We start from the raw sequence: 22316 nt of genomic DNA, 5'->3' as shown, positions 1-22316 counted from the left end.
ATGCCACCAGAACCCTGAAGAGTAACATTCTGAGGCTTTGGCAACTTAGAGGAGAGTTCTTAGCGCGCCTGCCGTTACTGGCTAAGCGCTGTTTAATATTACAAGATCAAACAAACATTCTCACAAAGACAGAAAATGAAATATGAGGTAATACGAGAACCAGAAAATATCATCTTGAGAATGTCTGCAAGTCAGTTTTGTTGACGCTTCCAAAGCCTTGCAAGTTCACCGACGCAAGCTAAGGTCTTGAAGTTCCCCTTTCGTGTAACTGACCTCACATCTACCGTGGTGCGTTTTCCCCGAAATAATCTTTCTGAGGAAGATTCATTAAGAACATGTTAGGGGCGCCTGGGTGGCTCCGTCGGTGAAGCGGCCGACTTCGGCTCGGGTCACGATCTCGCGGTCCGTGAGTTCGAGCCCCGCGTCGGGCTCCGTGCTGACAGCTCGGAGCCTGGAGCCTGTTTCAGATTCTGTGTCTCCCTCTCTCTGGCCCTCCCCTGTTCATGCTCTGTCTCTCCCTCTCTCAAAAATAAATAAATGTTAAAAAAAAAAATTAAAAACAAAAAGAACATGTTACCAGAGGTGGCAAGAAAAGAAAGTCAGAATTTGACCTTCTATAGCGAAGGGCCCAGTTTTCAACATATTGCCTGTGGCGCCTCGTGGAGCCTTTGTTTATATTAAAAGAGAACTGGGTCCCGTCTCGATTCTGGCTCCAACTACCTGTGGGACCTCGGCAAGTCACTGGGCTTCTCTGAGACTTATATCTCCCGTTTATATAAATATCTCAAGAGCTTGCACGGAACGATCTTTACGGTCTCTCCCAGATTTAAGGTCTTTGGTCCGTCAATATGTTTTAAAATAGGAATATTTAGGCTACATCATTGAGTATGGGCAAAAACATCAGGCATCAATAAGATATCAACATATTAGAATACTAATGCTGTCCCTTTTTTTTTTTTTAATTTTGAAAATAAAATGGCAGAGGCCGAACTACCACGTCACGCACACAATTCCCCCCGTATCTTGGGCTTTGAAGGCAACATTTCCTCATTTTTTGTTTCAATTTCATGAATACATAAATACACAGGATGCGCATGTGCAGTGATTCGATTTTATGGAACAAACTCAGAAAAATCCTCTTTAGTATAAGGTAATGATTTGATGTGATACATGCTTACAGGACACAGCCCGGTTTTCAATGCGAAATGAAAGCATCTCATGTAAAGATGTAGTTTGTAACTTGGACCCCTACTGGTCTGAACTGTCATTAGGAATACATAGTTTTCCATAAATTAGCTTTTGTTTTGGATTTCCTGCTGTGTTCATATACATGTTGAGGGAGTGTGTTAGGCAATATTTTGGCATTTGAATCCATTATTATTTGTTATTAGCTTTCTAAGTCTAATATTATTCCAACCGTCTGTATCTTGCCTCCCAAACACGGTTGTATTTATTTATCTATCTATTTATCTATCTATCGATCCCAAATATGGTCACTCAAAAATCAGTATTTTTGGAAAACTTTCGTATTAGTACGTATTCAAGCTGTCACGAAGGAGAAGGGTATTATCCCAACCATAGGATATTTTGATATTCAAAGGAGCTAATAACACTTGAGTAGTAAGTTCCTCGGAGTATTAGAAGATAACATGCTAAAATCATAGATTTTATGTAAACTAACAATTTTTCGGGGAGGGAGGGGGAAAGAGAAAAGGAATGGCTGCTGATGTATGTCCATTCTGGGTCTTTCTCCTTTCTATTCTGTTTTTGGCATTATGTTGCCAATGTTAAGGTAGAATCACTTGGGTGATGAAAATGTCTTGATGAGATAGTGATTCAGTTACATAGATTTGCCAGAATATTTGACTCTTGTTCTCTTAAAAATTAAGTGTATATTAAAAATTTCACTTCTAATTTCATTGCTTTTTTTTTTTCTTTCCTAACTGTGTCGACTCAGTGTGACACATTGAAGGTGCCATTGAGGGGACAGTTACTCTAGCCGTCCACTGACGGCCAATGACGAGGCTGACGGGGCTTATGAGAATCCAGCTGTTCTGTCTGTCACCAAGGGAATGAAATCAGGACTTCGAAAACAGGCTGCTTTCCTAACGTTTCCTTCATTTTCTCTCATGTCCAGGCTCTGTTTTCTGCATGACAGAAGCATTCAGTCTCCAAGCTCATGGAGAGAACAACGTGTTCGCCATTATGATTAGGGGTCCAAAGGGGCCAGTCGTTATCAATCGACTGGGTAATCGTTGAGGAAACAGTTGTCAGCATTAAGGAATATGGCAAGAGGACCAATTTCAAGAGCATTCAAAATACACAATGAAATCATTTACATGATGTATGGACCATTCCCTGCATGCCAACATACTGACCTTGCTCTTCTCACGAAATGCACGTAACAGAGGATTCATCAGCGACAGCTGTTAGCAGCTTTGCCATTGAAACCTCATGGATCTACTCATTATTCAAAAGCCAGTTTTCATCTGGATTCCTTCCTTCTGTAATAGCGTTAAGAGCTGTATCTTACTTTTATGTAACCAGTGTGTATGCATGTTAATAATCTACTTAAACAGAGAATCTTTTTGGCTTGTTTTGACTATTTGGCAAAGGGAGTAGAACAGACCTGAAAATTACGATTCTTTGGAAGTGTAAGACACTTTAATCCTCTTTATTAAAAAACCCGACTATTAAGGACATGGAGATTCCTAGAGGAAAACTGGTTTATTGAAATATAGCAAAGTGCAGGGGCACCTGGGTGGCTCAGATGGTTAAGCGTCCAACTTCAGCTCAGGTCATGATCTCCCAGTCCGTGGGTTCAAGCCCCGCGTTAGGCTCTGTGCTGACAGCTCAGAGCCTGGAGCCTGCTTCAGGTTCTGTGTCTCCCTCTCTCTCTGCCCCTCCCCTGCTATCTCTGTCTCTCCCTCTCTCAAAAATAAATAAAAACATTAAAAACATTTAAAAAGCATACGGCAAAATCCAGAAAAACATCCCCTCCAAAATAGGCCATTTCTCCCAAAGAGGGAAAATATGATCTGTGAGTGTGTGTGCACATGTGCGCATGAGTGTGCATGCATGGTTGTTGAGTGGCAACTTGCTACAAGATCAACGACCCTTCGGGAATCTGGGCACAACCAGCTCAGGTAGTTTGCTGTTATCCACGGTTCATCAACAAAAATGTGGTCACCGTCTGCCTCATCAATTCTGGCGAGTGACATGCAATCTACCTGACCACTTCAGGCACCTGGTACATGACAGTAACTTTGACCGATCTTATCAGTCTTCCTTGACCGTCTCACGTCATCACACAGGTGGGAACAGATCCTCGGAAGCCGGTGTTCCAGATGCTTCCCCATTAACCTGGGCTGACTTGGAGGGCAGGTTTCCTTACTTATGAACTTATCTTGATGATTACTGATGGATATTTATGAAGCATTTGTGGACATTTACATCAAAGTCAAACACAAAGGAAGTTGTCATCTCTGATCAGGACACCGGCTCACGCTGTCAACCTGCCTTTGTCTCTGGTGGTCTCACACTCCTTTCCTAAAAATAAATGGCCCACTTTCCCGCTTTAAACATGCATTGCTTCTCTCTCTCTGTGATTCTTTTCTAAGATTATAAAGAATTTCTCAGAAGAAGTGAAAAGCATCTAAAAATATCTTGACTCTAAAAATAGGGAAGAATGGTAGAATTTGTAATTATCTGAAATGACGGAAATAATATGGTTAGGTTTTATGTACAAATGCTGTGTACCTCACATAGGCTCACTAACCACATCACGCAGTTAGGTTGTTAAACTACCAACGTAGTTAGTGAAAAGATTAAGGATCTAGAATGAAATTAAAAGGCACAATCAATGGGGGTGCCTGGGTGGCTCACTCGGTTAAGCATCCGACTTTGGCTCAGGTCACGATCTCACGGTTCGTGGGTTTGAGCCTCGGGTCGGGCTCTGTGCTGACAGCTCAGAGCCTGGAGCCTGTTTCGGATTCTGTGTCTCCCTCTCTCTCTGCCCCTCCCCCCCTCACACTCTGTCTCTCTCTCAAAAATAAATAAACATTAAAACATTTTTTTTTTAAAAAGACACAATCAATGAAGGGGACCTACAGCATTTTCAGTCTCCTCAGCAATGATTCCTATACGTTTTTTAAAAATGTGCCCATCGCCTTTATGATATAATTGTGAACCATCTATGCCTTTTTATCTTAAAACTAAATATTTTTACACTTACATACTTATTTCCTCCGTGAGATTATTAGCTTAAAAATTTAAATACATTTATTTTCAGAGAACACGTTATAGCATCACCTTAAAGGAAAAATCAGTATCTCCTGATACAAACAGAAGACAATAAGAATAAATGGACTAAACCATAAGCGATGTTATTAAAATCTATGCAGAAATGATAGGCAGCAAAAGAGTTCTTTTTCGTGAAAGAAGGATTACAGATACGTGTCCTGACACGCAAACATGTGCCGACAGCTTCGTCATGACAGAATCAGATGCGATGGGGTAAGAATACAAAAGGGAATACATTCCTCATTTTGTAATTCGGTCTTATTTATTCTCTCCTGTCCACGTACCGCCTTTAAATTCTTAAATCCTTGTGAGGAACAATACCTTGTGAAATGGTGGGGAAAAGTCCCAGATTCAAGATCAAAAGACCCAGAGTATAGTCCCTGTTCAAATACACACTGTCTTTACCACAGGGCAAGCCACTGATTCTCTGGGCCTGTGACTTCTCCTTCTAAAAAGTGTGGATAATTATATTGGATTTACTATGTTGCTATAAGGAACAATGATAGCAGCTAAAGCTATTTGAGCACTTACATTTTATCAGGCACATTCATTATTTTATTAAAGGTCTCCAAGAGCTGTACTCTTACTAATCCTACCTACACTGATGAGGAAATTCAAGTTTATGGAGGGTAGTTCCCTGCTCCAGACTCCACAGCTGGTAAGTGACAGAGGTAGGATACAAAACTCAAGTCTTCCTGCTTTGACGGTCTACACTTAAAAACAGCATTCTGAAAGTATGTTGTAATGGGATAATGCAAATCATCGCGGTAAAGATTACGTCTCACTCATCTTCGTGAATTCAGTGTTTCGGAGAGAAATTCAATAATTGCTACGCTTAGTGGAATTAAATTGACTGTGCTACTTGGTAATAATTATAAGGAAATGCCCATAAAAAACAAATTCCACTATGAAAGAGTACTTGCATCATTTTTTTTTTCCCCACAGTGAAGGAACCCGTATTCTAGAACCACATGCAGTGACCTTCAAGGTCGTCTTGGATATCCTTCTGTAGTCCCGGGAAATGTAGGGAAGTGCCTGGAAGGTGTTCTCTGCTTTAGGGGCAGAAGGCCTATTATAAGTGACGAAAGAGCTCCCTAGTGAAGGCAGATGGAAAGATCAGTCTGTGGGTCAAGTATTAGGGAGAAAAGACGATTCCAGGATAGAGCTGGCCAATGTTACGTCACCTTCCCGACGAAGACCACTGGGAAAAGAGCACTAAGTTCCGTCTCTGGAAACCTGAACAAGTTACTAGTGATGGAATCCACCAGGCAAAGGATAGACTGGGAGTTCTTATCTTTCAAAACCCTGAATTTTATCTCAAAAACCATCTGAGTAGTATACAGAAGTGGGTCTAGATTAAAATATAATTGTTCCTTGATTCCGTTTGTTATGTACTTAAAATGCACAATGGGACAGGTCTCAAAGTAATGTCTTTTAGGTCCAACTCAATAATAGTAATTGGACAGGCTGACCTCTATGGTTATTAAAAGCAGAGCAACATGATTTTCATTTCCTAACAATGTTTGAAATACAGGAAACACATGCGTTAAATTTCTTCAAAAGAGATTAATAGAGTACTCAGGGATGTTTAGAAAGAACTCACAAATACCATCTCTTTTAACAGTGTTAAAACTGTCTCCTGGGCATACTTAACAAACAAAACTCTCCAAGTACGTGTATTTGTTATCTAAAATTAAGGGGATGGGGTGCCTGGGTGGCTCAGTCGGTTGAGAGTCTGACTTCGGCTTAGGTCCATATCATGGCATGGGTTCAAGCTCCTCATCGGGCTCTGTGCTGACAGCTCAGAGCCTGGACCCTGTTTCGGATTCTGTGTCTCTCTCTCTCTCTCTCTCTGCCCCTCCCCAACTCATGCTCGGTCTCTCTCAAAAATAAACATCAAAAAAATAATAAAAAAATAAAACACAAAATAAAATTAAGGGGGGGAAAACAAACATAAACAGACCATAAATTTTTGTGGCAATTTTTTTAATTAAAAAAATTTTTTAGTATTTTTATTTTATTTTTGAGAGAGAGAGAGAGAGAGAGAGAGAGAGAGAGAGAGGCAGAGGGAGCATGCATGTGAGCAGGAGGGGAGCAGAGAGAGAGGGAGACACAGAATCTAAAGAATCAGCACAGAGCCTGATGCGGGGCTCGAACTCATGAGCCAGAGCCGTGAGATCATGACCTGAGCAGAAGTCAGATGCTTCACTGACTGAGCCACCCAGGTGCCCCCTTGTGGCAATTTTAAATCAAGTTGTCCCAACCTTCCAAGGTTAACATTTCTTTCCCCCTTCTAGATGGTTACCTACAAGATGGGTTCCTAGCTACACTAAGTCAACAACGAAAACAAAGGTGTATCATCCCTTTTTGTCTGCAGACACGTCTCGATTTTATCTTTATTATATCACAATATATTGCTTTTAATATTCCTGAAAAATGATTCTTTGGGCTACATTTCGGTTATGTGGGAACACTTCAGATTTGCCCTTACGTCAGCTTATGTCCAAACACACAATCCTACTTATTATTCAGGCTTTTGCAGGAAAACCTTTCTCTAATGCTCAGACTCAGGAAGTTCGGCCTTTGATGCGGTCTCTCGTCTCCTACGTTTAAATAGTCCTCATGATGCTAATTAAGTGCTCAGTGTTTGCATGCCCTGAGATGTCATCTCTGAGAGGGCAAGGACCGTGTGATCTCGTTCGCCTCTGTATCTGTCACAGTGTCGCAATAAATAAATATTGAATGAGTGATGGATGGATGAGCGAACGGTCACTTCCTTTTCTGGTGTTACATTACAAAGTACTAACAGAGAAAGCGTGGAACCTCAATTTTAAGGAAGAAAGGCGAGGTGTGAGGAGTTGATTGACATTCTAAGGGTACGCAGAGACAATAAATTGAGAGCCTATACGTATTTGAGTTTTATTTTACCCGTTATACTATAGGACGAGACCTTTGTTTGAATACAGATTCAATAGAATGTAAAGGTTTTATGATGAATTCCTTCCTCTAACTCCTAGCAATCTATCAAGTTTTTGAAAAAATCATTTATGTGCCAGTTACTTTTCCTTTCGCCCCTCTGTGTTTAGATATTTCTCTCAGAACACACGGCTCTCAGTACCACTAATGTAAAAGCAAATGACATCTGCAACACCAATTAAATATTTATGCAATGTAGCACTGAAATGGTAAATATTGTATTATGCTTTCCACTTGTCATTAGTCAGGAGATGTTGCTACATTCTGCAAAAATGATAGCCTAAAACAGAGAAAACAGCACCGTATTTCACAGAGAAGATATTTATGTCTGGCAGAAACTGGAGTTTAGCTGACTTGAAAGGTATTTCTTACTGTTGTCGTCCTTGGGTGTTTTTCAAGTCAGGGAGATCTTTATATTTGAATGGGAAAAACAGTCCGTTTACATAGAGTATTTCTCGTGGATTATTTACCTTCGCTGACCTCGTATCAAGCTGAGAGTAAAATACATGATCCCGGGGGGAGGAGGGAAGGAGTGCATTTCCTATATTTGTATTAATTTCTTGAAATTGGTTGTGATTTCTTTTTTACGCGTAGCAATAAATATCAGGAGAAACTCAACACTGGGCATCTTTAAGTTGTGCTAATAAAAAGCAGCAAAAAATTTGTCATGTGCACAAGAGGAGCGTGCAGTATACTTCCCTTGCTTGCTTTGGACTCCATTCAGAAGCTACCGATGCAATTATACAGAGGTGACTATAAAGGAACTGAATTTTAAGTGACCTCTCAGCCTCTGCCAGGCTTCTACAGGATATGCAGACACAGAAAACTAGTATTTTCTATACATTTCTACAGTTCACAGCAAAAGTCAGGACAGAGAACAAATATGACAAAATAGCTGAACTTTCTGTGGACGGACACACACACACACACACACACACACACACACACACTTCACCCACACAAAGTGCTGGTCTCAATAAGGAAAAGTTACAACTATCTCGAACGGGTCCTTAGTGGATTTTCTCCTTTTTGGATTTATAGAGTCACTGCAGAGTGCTGATAGTAATATGCTTTATCCTATGACTATTTTCCTCCTCTTCTAGAGGCGAACTCTTTCATTCTGATCCTGCGTTCACCACTGAATCAGGTTTAAATCTGTCCTTCATTTCACGTATCCAAGGATGATATAAAATATTGACAGATTGATTTAAAAATTTTAGGTTATAAGCTTCAAGCCTCTAAAATATAGGTAGTCTGTTTTTTTCTCCAATGTGATGAAATCACATTAGTATGATTAAAAAGGTAGCGTTCCACCCCAGACAAAACGCATTTTGCAAAAGGTAGTGCAACCAGGAGTTGAGGGAAGAAGGCGTAGTGAGAAATGGTATGTAATACGTTGCTTGGCTGTGTTCTATCACCTAATAAAACAGCAGTTTTATTACGAAGACATGTCCAAAAAGAAAAAAAAGAAGGTCACAACACATTTTATTTTGCCATGTATATTTAAATGGTTGATTTTTCATGAAGCACAAAGCGCTGGCATATTTTTCCTTCTGACCCTGAGCTGCATATATATAGCTGGTACCATAATCAATTTCAAGGTACACAGAGAGGTAAAAATGTTCATAAAATGCAAATCGACACAGAAGTAGGACAGATAACTGCCACAGAATCGTAACTGCAATGAACCTAAATCCAACAGGTTATGTTTTGCTAGATCTAGGGAATGCTTATGTTGTTAAACAGCCTTTTTAGCAGCCATGTGACAACATCTATTTTAGGAATCGGTTGGTAGCAGCTGTTCAAAGGAAATAAATAACTACACATGTATTTTTTAAACGAAAAGGAATATTGGAAATGCAATGTAGTTCTTCGCTTAGCAGCATACGTGAGGAGTCCAGCAAAACCAGGCCGGGCTATTTCTTGTTATTAGGAAATGAGTTAACAAATCAGTCCCTTAAAACTTAAGATCTTTGCACGGGGGAAAAAAAACATGGGGGTTTCGGAGGGAAATGGGATGCAACTATTAAACAGAACAGGGATTCGTTTTTAGAGGTGATGGAAACGTTCTGAAATTGAGGGTGGTGAAGGTTGCAAATCGTGCAAATATATTAAACACCAAGTGAATTGCACACTTTCAATGGGTAAACTGTACAGTATGTGAATTATACCTCAATAAAGCTGTTATTGAAAAAAAAATGCTGTCAAATGAATTACTGGTTGGAATAAACCGAGCCAAAAATTGATAATATATGCCAGTGCAATATAATTTGGTAAGATTTTTGTCTTCTCTCATTTTCCTTAAATTTAAAGAACGTGTACAGACACTTTTAGTGCTACTCTACCTGGGAAATTATTTGAATTTTCAGACTCTGTCTAAAAGTATATGGAAATGTCAATGAGGTTAAATTAAATGCCCATGATGGTGTCATTGGAAGTCTGACTCGAATCTGCTGTAGTTTTAAATAATGTTGACGTAATTATTCCAACACTTATTTGGACTAAATAATGTTCCAACAATGTTTATGATTTATGACAAGATTTCTGGGCATTTTCTAACATGTGTAGCGTCAAGATTTTGGGTTAGCTAGGGGCACCTGGGTGGTTCAGTCGGGTTGGGCATCCGACCTTGGCTCAGGTCACCATCTCGCGGTTTGTGAGTTCAAGCCCCGCGTTGGGCTCTGTGCTGACACCTCAGAGCCTGGAGCCTGCTTCAGATTCTGCGTCTCCTCCTCTCTCTGCCCCTCCTCTCTCTGCCCAGAGCTTGTGCTCTGTCTCTTGCTGTCTCTCAATAACAAATAAGTGTTAAAAAAGAAAAATTAAACAAAGTTTCGGGTTAGCTCCCACCCAGGAAAAAGAGCCTTCTGTGAGTAAAGCATAATCAAGCCTCCTCACTCATTTATAACTGAACAGAAGCAAAGCCACAGTAACAAAGAGACCATTCCCTTTTTGTTAATCCATTCTTTGGTGAACAACTGTTGGATATTTGCCCCTCTTTATAATTTTAGAGCAGGAAAAGGAGGGAGAATGGGTAAATTCAGGCCCAGAAAAAGGGGGGCAGGTATTTTTTTGATAAGTCAGTATTGCAAAGTATTACCACTGAGCTGCACCATTTGTGGTCCGTAGAATTTTCATTGTGTAAAGACACATCAATGTAAAGATTAAAGCATTATAGAGGGCTGTAACTGGGAACTCGGTCATCTAAAGAAAATCACGTGACTCCGCTGAGAAGAACTGCCACGGGTACATGCCTGGACATTTGACTTTTAAAATTGCAATATGGGGGTGCCCGGGTGGCTCAGTTGGTTAAGCGTCTGACTTTAGCTCAGGTCATGATCTTGCGGTTCGTGAGTTTGGGCCCCGCGTAGAGTTTGCTGCTGACAGCTCAGAGCCTGGAGCCTGCTTCGGATGCTGTGTCTCCTTCTCTCTGCCCTCCTCCACTTGCTCCCTGTCTCTGTCTCTCAAAAATGAATACACATTAAAAAAATTAAATCGCACTATGATCAATCGTGGCACATCCAGTCTATTACATATCAGCTATAGCTTCTCAATTCTACTCACTCCTCTATCCCAACAGGGCTTCATGCCCTCCCGCCTACACTAGTGTTCTAACGGGAAGCGTCTACACTTGTGCTGTCAATATGGCGGCCACTAGCCACGTGTGGCTGTTTTTAGTTTAAATTAATCAACAACAAAATTTAAACCCCAATTCTGTAGTTCACTAGCCACATTTCAAGCGCTCAACAGTCGCATGTGTCTAGTGGCTACTGAATTGGACGGGGCAGAAAGAGACTGTTTCCATCATCAAATGTAACATTTGACAGAGCTGGCCTTGAGCTGCCTACTCAAGGTGTGGTCTACGGGCCACAGCGGCATCACTTGGGAGCCTGTTTGAGACACACACCTCTTATTCTCGCTTCGGATCTCCTGAGTCATAATATGCATTTTCATAGGATCCCCACGTGATTCCTAGGTGCACGGAAGTTTGAGAAGCACAAGTCTGTCTTCAGATTACGTGTTCTGGAATGCCACCGAAGCAACCTGACTTTGAAAAAACAACACCATAGATGATTCTTTTTCATTGCTATGTTTTGGTATCTGTAATTCCTTCCCTATTTTCAGTTCTTCAAAAACCTCAGGGAGGGGAGTATAGTATAGGGGGGGTCCTTGACGCTTGCCAGTCTAGCTTCCGTCATTGACCGGCTGTGTGACTCTAGGTGAGACGTCTCCCTAAGTGGTAGATTCTTTTTGTTAAACGGCTGATAGATTTTTCCTGTTAACTTCATACTGTTGTTGTGAAAATTCAATCAGGCAATTCATATGCCACTTCAGACGCCATGTCAGGCACACCGTGAGGGCGCCACATGTACCACTGTGGGTATGTCACGTTTCTTCCTTCCCATGCTTTGGATGACATCTCCTCAAGGTGATCTCCCGCTAACCATTTTGTCATTGAGACTAGTGAACCAAATTCTTCCTCATCTTTTGGCCATCACCTGCTGGATTGGGTCTTTCCCCAACTTCTTCAGCCACCGACAGGTGTTTTCCTTTTCTTCTTTCCTTTTCTTCTCTTTTCTTTTCTTTTCTTGCTGTCGTTCATAAGGCTCAAACTGCTACAGAAGTATGTACAGTTCAAAGAGTGCTTGCAAACATCGTTTGACCATGAGCTTCTGGAAGAAAGAGCTAATTTGAACCTCTAACATGTATCAGAGTACCCAGAAAAATGTTCACCTAAACCTTATTATTGAAAAACCATAAACGTACTAGAAGAAAATTTAAGTGATTGATTTATTTAAAGTTTATTGACTTGAGTTAAAATGTAATTCTTGTATTAACAATATTCATGAACTATCTATTGACTCAATTCTCCTTGATGTGTAGTTCGTCAACCATCGTCTGTCCCACGTTCAATCCAACCAGATGCGTAAGCTCAAATGCACGCAAATCAAAGGGAGAACGCTTATAGGAGCCTTACTGCCACTATAGAATGTAGCCATCCAAGTCAATTTCACCTCAAAAAACATAGTTTTCATCTTTATTCTGTAGAGAAAATTGCTGTATTTTTGGTTGACAATGAAGCATCATCAGACGATGATTATATTTTCAAACATTAGTTTTTTGTTATTCTTAACAACTAGAGACCCTTACGTGTGATAACATATATTTGGAACATATAAGTACCATTGTAATGACGTATACCTGCCTATGACTCAACATAGTAATTTGAAATATTTTTTATAATATACTGATTTGCAAATATGGTTGATAATAAACTATTTCATGTGTCAAAAAAATAAAGTTTATTTATTCCTTTTGGGGGAGGTAAGGGCAGAGAGAGAGAGAGGGAGACAGAGAATCCCAAGATGTTTCTCTGCCATCAGCATGGATTCCAACACAGGGCTTGATCCCATGATCCTGGGATTATGACCCGAGGCAAGGTCAACAGATGCTGAACCAAAGGTGCCAATTTAAATGAATTAAAAAAACTCTTTAGAGAGTGAATACTTTATAGGTATAACATGACTATAAGATATTATAGAGAAACATTGATAAACGTGATTGCCTAAAACATTCTATACAACATATGGCAAAACAATTATGAGAAAAATTAAAAATAAATTAGAAAATATATAACATATGTGACAAATGACTCATATCCTTAATGAACACTTGTAAATGAAAGGGGAAAAAAGGAGAAAAGCCCCAACAGAAAAGTGGGGGAAACAGAAGAAACAGAAATGGTCCATGAGTCTGTGAAAAGATATTCAGTAATAAATGAGAACAACAATAAAATGCTTTAGCCTAAGAGAATGGCAAGGGTTAAAAGTACTGATAATGAGTAGCATTGGTAGTTGTGTAAACAGGGTAATTTGGCCATGGTTTGCAAAATGTAAGACGTGCCTACCATTTTGGTATACGCTTTCAACGAATTTATTCAGATAAAAAATTTATACACACACACACACACACACACACACACACACACACACACTTAAATGCATAAGAAAACAGTCACTGCACTTTTGGGACCGAGTGAAACACACCCACTAAATAAAATCAAACACATATGACGTTTCGCAAATGGTAAGCGAGAAAGCTTGGTACCAAATGCATTAACGGTATGGAACTCTAGCGTATATATGCATGGAAAAAATATCTGGAGGAGTATACACCAAGAAGTTAACGTGTGGCTACCTGTGCACAAAGTTCGCAGCACCCATGGGAATGTATTTTCACTCTCTTTTCCAGCTTTTCCTTATTCTCCGAAATTCTGATACAAACAGGAAAAACAAACAAAACCCATTCTCCTCCCCTCCTCCTTCCCTTTCAGAAAGCTATTCACCGTGACTCTCCCAAGATAACTTTATCGTAGACAAGAGACATGCTAATACTACATTCTCCTAACTTCTCATGACCTTACTGGAAGGTGACAAAGAAAATTCTAGGAGAGAGGTAATTCCTCAAGCTTTTTAATTTATTTTTGTCTTAAGGTTTGAACTTTATTTATATCGACAGTCCATACGAGAAAAGGGACCTCTAAGGGGACGGGGGAACAAAAAGTTTCAGGATGGGAGCACTTTTGTTAAAGGTTGTGAGGTCAATTTGATGGTGACATCGGTCTCCCCATTGATTCTGGGGTTTATCAGACTGATCTAAGCTGGACAGGCAAGGGTTCCTTTTTTCTCCATCCCCACCTTATATGCCCACTCAACAGAAAAAGACAACCTTCCCTGACAGGGGTGTTCTATTCTTGTTTTCGAGGGTAAAGGTGGCTTCTTCAGTCTGGAAAGATTTACCACGCCAGCTGATGAACGAGTCCTTCACCCGATTTAAACAACAAAAACCACATACCTGTCGTACGGAGTATACTGACTATATAAAAAATGTATTAACTGTATTTGCATGTGGGGAAAGAGAAAATCACAGGGACAAGTTTATGAGAGTGGCCGTGGCAGGAATAAAGTGTGATGCAAACCGCCAAACAAGAAAAATGGGCAACCTGAAGAAAAGGAACATTCTGAGTTTTTACTTAGAAGTCTGATACTCTATCAAGTTCACGAAGGGAGCCTTGAAAGGAGTCCAACTCTCACAAATAATAAGGAGCTAATCTCACATTAAAATGCTATTTTTTCCTGCTAGTCACACATTGTAAACAAAACTAAATGGTATCAGAACTGATATCCAAAATATTCAACGGCTGGTGGGGCACAAGCGTGTACAATCCGAAAATATGTCTCACAGCACAGCAACCGCATGGACCCTGACTTCCAGCCCCGCAGAGTAGTTATCTGTCTGTTTGGCATGTACTATGGTAAAAAAAAAAAAAAAGTCCCCTACAAACATGTATGCTTAATTTATTACATCCCATTTATGCCCGGTGCATTTCAGAACCATTTAAAATTCCTTAGCAGCACATCGCTGACAGATACAGATAATTTATACAACTAACTAGAAGAGATTCTCTTAATGGCTAGGTATTTTCTAGCTGAATACTAGAAGTTTGTCTCTGAATACCAATTTGTGTTGTGCTACTCCTCATTTACCTAGAGTGTTATGAAACAGCACAGCATTGTGTCATTAGGGCGTGGTTTGAGCATTTTTACGAGGAGGGAGTTGACTCGGATTGGAAAGTAACAAAAAGGTTTCGTCTGGCTTTTATTTCTGACGGACAGTGGCTGAGGTGGTGTATGAATGGTGGTCATGAGGATAATGAGGCCGTACCCAGGTTTAGTGGGAAAGAGTGCCCTGATTCATCAGTGATGCCTGCCATCGACAAAGCGTTGGAAATAACGGCACGCAACGTGGCATGTCCTTGCCATCTCTGACCTAATTATCTCTAAAGTTCCTTCATGCTTTGTTATGCTAGATTTCTTTTTTTTTTAATTTTTAATGTTTTTATTTATTTTTGAGAGAGAGAAAGACAGAGAGGGCGGGGGAGGGGCAGAGAGACACAGGGAGACACAGAATCCGAAGCAGGCTCCGGGCTCTGAGCTGTCAGCACAGAGCCCGATGCGGGGCTCGATCTCGCGAACCGCGAGATCATGACCTGAGCCGAAGTTGGATCCTCAACCGACTGAGCCACCCAGGCGCCCCGTTCTGTATTTCTTTCAAATATTGTGATCCAAAATGGCATTTCACTTTCCAAAATATATAATATATAAGTGAGGGTACTGTAGCTAATAACAGAAATCGGTTCATTGCAAAAGCATCATACTATTCCATATATAGCTCTGTAATTCTCTTATTCAGTTCTAGAATTTCATGGGCTTCACAGACCGCTTTGTAAACTGGAGGGTGCACCCCTGGCTGCTGTTCTTGTTAGATAAACCATATAGTCGGTGATTAATCTCGGTGGACACCATTAGCATTTCACAGGCAGATCAAAATCCGATGTGGTCATTTCTGACATTAAAAAAAAAGCCATTTCTGATAGTTCGAATGCTCACACCTGTTATGAAACACTTAAATAAAAGGAATATTTACGACTTGTCTTAGCAGCTTCCATCATTTGGGTTACTATTAAATGAAAAATATGATCAATACTACATCAGAAAAGATGAAAAATCCACATGTATGAATGAGTATGTAATCCATTCATTGTTTTATGGACGCGTGGTTCTCCGGAGGGTGTTGCCGAGTGCAAGATGATGGTCCTGAGTGATGAGTTTTACATTTAGATAGCTGAGTTAGCTGAAAGATGTGTAATATCACACGTAGGAGACAGCTCCGCATTGACTATGCATCGAGGGGGACTCCTGCCTAGAAAGCCTTCGTGCAAGTGCATGAATGATTTTGTGTACGTGAAATGTCACAGAATCATCCATGCTTCGAGAGGGGTAAGTCAAACACAAGTTCACGCTCTGGCCTGTGTCCAAGAACATACCTCCTTCTTTGTCCTTCTTTCTCCTTATCTAAGTTCGCTGAAAATCGCTTAAGATGCTCTGCGATTTACAAGGTATTAACTAACCCCTCCTCCAGAAAACAGACCTCGTAATGCGCTTCCGGGCCACATACCTAGATAAAACCAACAGAACCACAATAGAACAGCCCAACTCACAGACAGAGTAACTGTGCATGTTTGCTCTTACCTATAAAGTACGACAGGAGGATTGCCAGGAGCACGGAGACCCCTACAGCACACAGGGCGGTGCATTTCCAGCTACAGTACTTTGAAGACTTCTTGAATTTAAAAGCACTTCTTGACAGGGTGTTTCTAGGTAGTGGCCGAGTAGGCGGCGAATAAACAGAGCCAGATGCCATTGTGTATCCTGGGGTTGCAGTGCTGAACAGTGGCGTTGTCCCTGTTCCTGTTTTGAATAGGAAATGCCTGCGGGACAGGAGAATATCGTCGTGAGATACACATATGTTAAAACGTGGGAGACAGACGCGGCTGGACAGGAGTGCTTCTCCGGGACGTACCTCATATGATTAAAAAAAATCAGAAATTATGGAAAAATGTTAACCAACTCCTAGCAGTGAGTCTGATCAAAGAAACTGATGTGAAATATATATGGCGGTATTTATGCCCACACAGTTTTACTGTCCCTTCGAGGAGATATCTTGAGACACTATACAGTATTCCAAACATACCATTTCCTGCACAAAACCATTCTGGAACCTCCCTGCAGGAACGGCATTAAGAACATACTCACATTTCACTTAAGAACACCACATCTTATTATTTTATAGCTACATGTGTATTTGCTGCTCTCTGAGACCAGGTACTCATATAAACACAAGAATGCATGACCACGTTGATGTCCTGCAGACTGATTTATTTTCTGGACGTCCAAGGAAACATTCTAACCCCAGCCTGCTCTCCCACTAACAAGCACCATCAAGTCTGGCCACAGGCGGCTGGTCAGGTCTCAAGGGATGCAAACTAATTTTATTTTTAGCTTGTGTCAAACATGGCCAGGAAGGGAGAGAAAAAGGAAGGAATCACAGGACACTTCTAAAACCAACCTAAATAAATGAAGGGGTCAGTGAAGCAGGTTTGAGATCAAAGATGGAAAGATTCTCTAACAACGGAGCTGGATGGCGGTAGCTGTGAAAGTTGTACCTTCTCTTTGTCTGAAGGTGCGTAAGCAGAAATGAAATGATCACACGAAAGGGTGCTGTATAAGAAATTCTTTGGAAAAGATTACTAACTTAAGATTCCTATCAACAAGAAAAGTCTCCAAATTAAAAAAAAACAGCACCATGTTTTTCATGGCTTATATTTCATATTATACCAGTAATTTATTGTGTATTCACTTTGTGTCCTGATATGTTATTATTTTCCCTAATATTATTTTCTCTAATATTTTCCCTTCACTGTTCAGTGAAGTCAACAGACTGTGTTCTCTCTTACATACTCAGGAGGTTATAGGCATTCTGGAACATTCCACCACGGTACAATACAGTTTTTATGAAATATTTGAGACGGTACACAGCTGAATCTTTTAAATATTACTACTGATGGACTTATTTTAATGTATTAGAAAATAAACTGAATATGTCAAAGAAGTTAAGGGGTTAAAAGGACAGAACTCAAAAGTTAGATTGCGGAGGTTCAAATCCTGCTTCATTATTTACCAGGTATGTGCCCTTGGACGAGTTACTTACTTAATCTCTCTCTTTGTTTTGGTTTCTTAACATATAAAATGGGGATAGTGATAGCATCTACCCTTCAGGAGTTTCACTGTGGCTCAAAGGAGTTAATATTTACTGTAAAGTGCTTGGAATATTGTGAGCAGAGAAGAAGTGTTTGATAAATACAAGAGGAATCAAAGTCATGATTTGATGTCTATTACTGCTAAGGTTAATCAGGTATTTAAGTCACAGAGAATCCATTTCCAGAAAATTACTATGTCAACAATAGTGTAGCTGGTGTAGCGAAATGGCAAAAGTCATGAAAGTTTGCCTAACACAGGTACGGCAGACTGAATTCTGGTGTAGAAACCAGAGTTGAGTTTAAGTTCCTGGTCTATCATTTCCTAGACACACGATCCCACAGATGCTCAGTTTTGTTCTGTTTTCCATCTGTGGAACGGAGCTGAGGATTTACTTACCTCACAGCGTGGTAGACCGGTTAATGTCTCTAAAAATTCTGTGTCAACCACGAAATTAGGACAGATGCAAACGATAAATTACTATTCTAATAAATGATACTAGCAGTGGTGTGGTGAATATGTTTTTCGCCGTGGAAGTACCGTGTAAGGCAAATTTCAAAGTCTATAGCCTGAATTAAATGTTAGGTTGGAAACAGCGTTTTTTTGAATCTCCTACCATATTCCCATTCAGCATGGTTATTAAGAATGCGGGCTCTGGACCCAGGCTGTGTAGGTTCAAATCCAAATTTCACCCATAAACAGGCTGGATGATGTAAACTACTCAAATTTTCTGTATCCTGGTTCTATCATCTGAAAAATGGGAATAATAAGAGGGGCTGTTGTATAGGCGTTTTATGAGGGTTAAATATACGAGGGTTAAACACATATGATGTGTTTGTATTAGGATCTAAACACAAGGGAAGTGCTCAATAAACATTAGCCGTTTTTCTTTCCAAAGTCACATTTTGAAACCTACATTATAGGGGCGCCTGGGTGGCGCAGTCAGTTAAGCGTCCGACTTCAGCCAGGTCACCATCTCACGGTCCGTGAGTTCGAGCCCCGCGTCAAGCTCTGGGCTGATGGGTCGGAGCCTGGAGCCTGTTTCCGATTCTGTGTCTCCCTCTCTCTCTGCCCCTCCCCCGTTCATGCTCTGTCTCTCTCTGTCCCAAAAATAAAAATTAAAAACGTTGAAAAAAAAAATTAAAAAAAAAAAAAAGAAACCTACATTATAAAAGACCCAAAATTTTCATTTGATGACTTTAAAATCTCCATTCAAATGTAACACCCTCAACACGGACGTTTGCAAAATTAACTCCCCGGTTTACAAATTTCACTGGCAATTCCGCACACTGGCAAGCACTCTGGATGAGAAGATGGTCACACGCCAAGCAGTAACCTGATCATTTAGATGAGCTTCAAGCAACCTCTTTTTGGGAGGGACCAAACTGTAAATATTTTAGCCCTGTCTGGCTATACCAGCTCACGGCACCAGCCGTAGATAACGTGAGTGCGGCTGCATTCAAATAAAACTTGACTACAGACGTTGAAATATTAGTTTCATGTAATTTTCCCATGTCTTGAAATATTCTTTTTATTATTATTATTTTTTGAGTCATGTAAAGACACAAAAACCATTCTGAGCTCATGACCAACACAAAAGCAGGTGACAGGCTGGCTTTGACCTGTGTCGTTGGTGCCCTGGTCTGCATTCTCACTGTTTTTTAGGATGGTCCTTGAAGAGTGAGCAAGATGTTTGGCAGCTCAATGCCACTGGAAGCAGCCCGACGATGCACAGGCCCTGCTCTTGGAGAAGGTGATGGGCAGACAGGTGCAAATGGACACTAACTGGTGTCCAACAAGCTTATTTCCTTCAACACGCTTATTACAATCAGTTCTTGTTTATCGACCTGTGTGGCAGGTTAAAATTTTTAAATACTATGCAAAGTGTGTTTTTCCCCCTGAAGTTCCCTCCCCCTTTGGGATATAACCAAAATGTGTGATACAGAAATTAAGAGATACAAGTTCCCCTTAGATCAGAAACATTTTCATTTCATTATTTAGGAAGAGGAAAACAGGGAAGGGGTGGATGAAGGCAGGAGATTCGCTGTGTTTCACAGACACAGGCCCTGCTCCTGGCTTCCCCGGTGCCAGAGAAGCAGAGACTAAGGAGCGTATCAGCAGAACCCGAGAGAAAAAGAAACCTGGGCCTTCAATCTGAAACAGAGGCCCGAGGAGGCATCAGGATCTCAAAGAGAACGCAGGGCGCGTGGAGGTATTTCAGCTGTAGAGAGCCTCTCCAAGATTCCTGTGCTTTAGCTTCAATTATAAGAAGTAAAATTACCCCTACTGCTTCTAGAGTAGCTTGGAAATAGCAGAGTGCACCATTGGACCTGAAGAGGCCGCACGGAACAGGACGAAGGCCGTCTCAGCCATGAAATGGCCGTCAACAATGAAGGAAGAGAGCGTGAAAACTTCCCGTCTTGCTGGAGACTGAAACATGAGATGTTCCTGCTGTGCTCACAGGATCACATATAACAAGGCAGGGGAAGGACAGGGAGAGACATGGAACCGTCTAAGTTTTTAGGCCTGAGGGTGAGATATAAAATATAAGACAAAAACATATTTAAAAGGCTGTTTATGTAGCCTACTAAGTTGAGGAATAAGAACCATATAGGCATGGCACAAATCGATGATGTGTCTTCTCCCGTTAGAATGTGAGCACCGGGAAATCTTATTCACCTCTGTATTTTCAGACCTTAGAATGTTCCTGGCACAGGGGCGCCTGGGTGGCTCAGTCGGTTAAATATCCGACTTCAGCTCAGGTCATGATCTCACAGTTCGTGAGTTTGAGCCCCGCACTGAGCTCTGCACTGACAGAATCCCTGCTTGGGATTCCCTCTTTCTCTGCCCCTTCCCCACATGCATTCTCTCTTTCTCGAAATAAATAAGTAAACTTAAAAAAAAAAAGTTCCCTGGCACATAGTAGTTGCTCAATAAATACTGTAAAATAAATAAAATGGTGATCACTGTGCTGATGGAGGGAGTCTTAGAGAAATTGAGCACCTTGGCCAAATACCTATAGCTAATAAATTGATAATAAAATAAAAGTAAATAAAAGTTGGAAATTATAGGCACCAAAATAAAAATTATCCCTGGAAAATATGTTACGCTTTTTAAAAAAAAATATTCTTTCTTTTTCTTAATGTTTATTTTATTTTGAGAGAGAGAGAGCAGGGGAGGTGCAGAGAGAGGAAGAGAGAGAATTCCAAGCAGGCTCTATGCTGTCAGCACAGAGTCCGATGTGGGGCTTCAACCCATGAACTGTGAGATCATGACCCAAGCTGAAACCAAGAGTTGGATGCTCAACCAACTGAGCTACCCAGGCACTCCCTCCCTTGCCAATATTTTTAATGTTTATTTACTTTTGAGAGAGAGAGAGAGAGAGAGAGAAGAAAGGGCAGAGAGAGAGGGAGACACAGAATCCGAAGCAGGCTCCAGGCTCTGAGCTGTCAGCACAGAGCCCAACGTGGGGCTTGAACCCACGCACTGGGAGGAGATCATGACCTGAGCCCAAGTCGGACGCTTTACCAACTGAGACAAGCAGGCACCTCTGAAAATGTGTTATAGCTCTATGCAAAGCGGTCTGGGTCATTTGAAATGGGAAATGGGATTTTGAACCCACGCCCATGTGGCCCTAAAGCTTATGATTGTAGCCCCCACCACTGAAAACATGCACCCAGGCACTGTGTGTCAGACAATGAGCTAGATACACGCCAACCTCGAATCAGGCGTCTTGCTTTCAATTTCCAAAATTTGAAATATCAAGACATGACGTCCATCTCCTTTGATAACCATGGCAAAGACCTTTCATCAAAAACTATCCTTGAATTGCTATGAAGTTATTATTTTTCATAAAGCGAAATACAGCCTCGAGATATCGCTGACAACCAAGATGTAGTATTCAAAAATACCCTATCCATCAATAATAGTGGAACTGGAGATCTCCTTACTTTAAAAGAGTTTCTAATTTACTTATTACGTATGTTTACTTTTGGTGCTGCAAGAGAAACAGCATTTAATTGTATTTTTTTGGCCACTGACTTTAAAACTCAGAAGTACACTTTCCCTTCCTCTGTCTAAATGACTGCCCATATCAAATTAGTGCCCTAGAGATACTATATTTGTAAAATAAATACAGAAACATCATAAAACACTGAAAGAGAAGCCATAGCATGAGTGTATTTTATTTTAAAATCACTGGTCTTTAGTAATTTTAGACGGCTTCCTAGTATGGAAGCACAGAAAAAATGTGTAAAAACTGCTTAAACGGGCGCATTTAGAAACCATTTCAAACAAATGGTATCATGTGCGTGAAGACGATTCCTTTAGGCAAAATTAGGCCTCCGAGTAGGCCTGTTAAAACACACATGTTAGAACTTCTTG

At 40.7% G+C, this 22316-nt stretch overlaps 1 protein-coding gene across 3 annotated transcripts in view; it reads right to left on the bottom strand.

Annotated features, from left to right (window-relative positions):
* Nucleotides 1-22316, bottom strand: part of TENM3 (teneurin transmembrane protein 3) — a 446972-nt gene that overhangs the window by 146566 nt on the left and 278090 nt on the right. For all 3 annotated transcript variants that reach the window (XM_042982909.1, XM_042982911.1, XM_042982912.1), the window contains exon 5: nt 16368-16606. In XM_042982909.1, coding sequence (XP_042838843.1) covers nt 16368-16606 — 239 coding nt within the window. The remainder of the gene's footprint in view (nt 1-16367; nt 16607-22316) is intronic.

This window comes from Panthera tigris, chromosome B1, assembly GCF_018350195.1.
Source record: "Panthera tigris isolate Pti1 chromosome B1, P.tigris_Pti1_mat1.1, whole genome shotgun sequence".
NCBI classification, from domain to species: domain Eukaryota; kingdom Metazoa; phylum Chordata; class Mammalia; order Carnivora; family Felidae; genus Panthera; species Panthera tigris.
The sequence above is the reverse complement of the archived record's forward strand: the minus strand, read 5'-3'. Positions and strand labels throughout refer to the sequence as shown.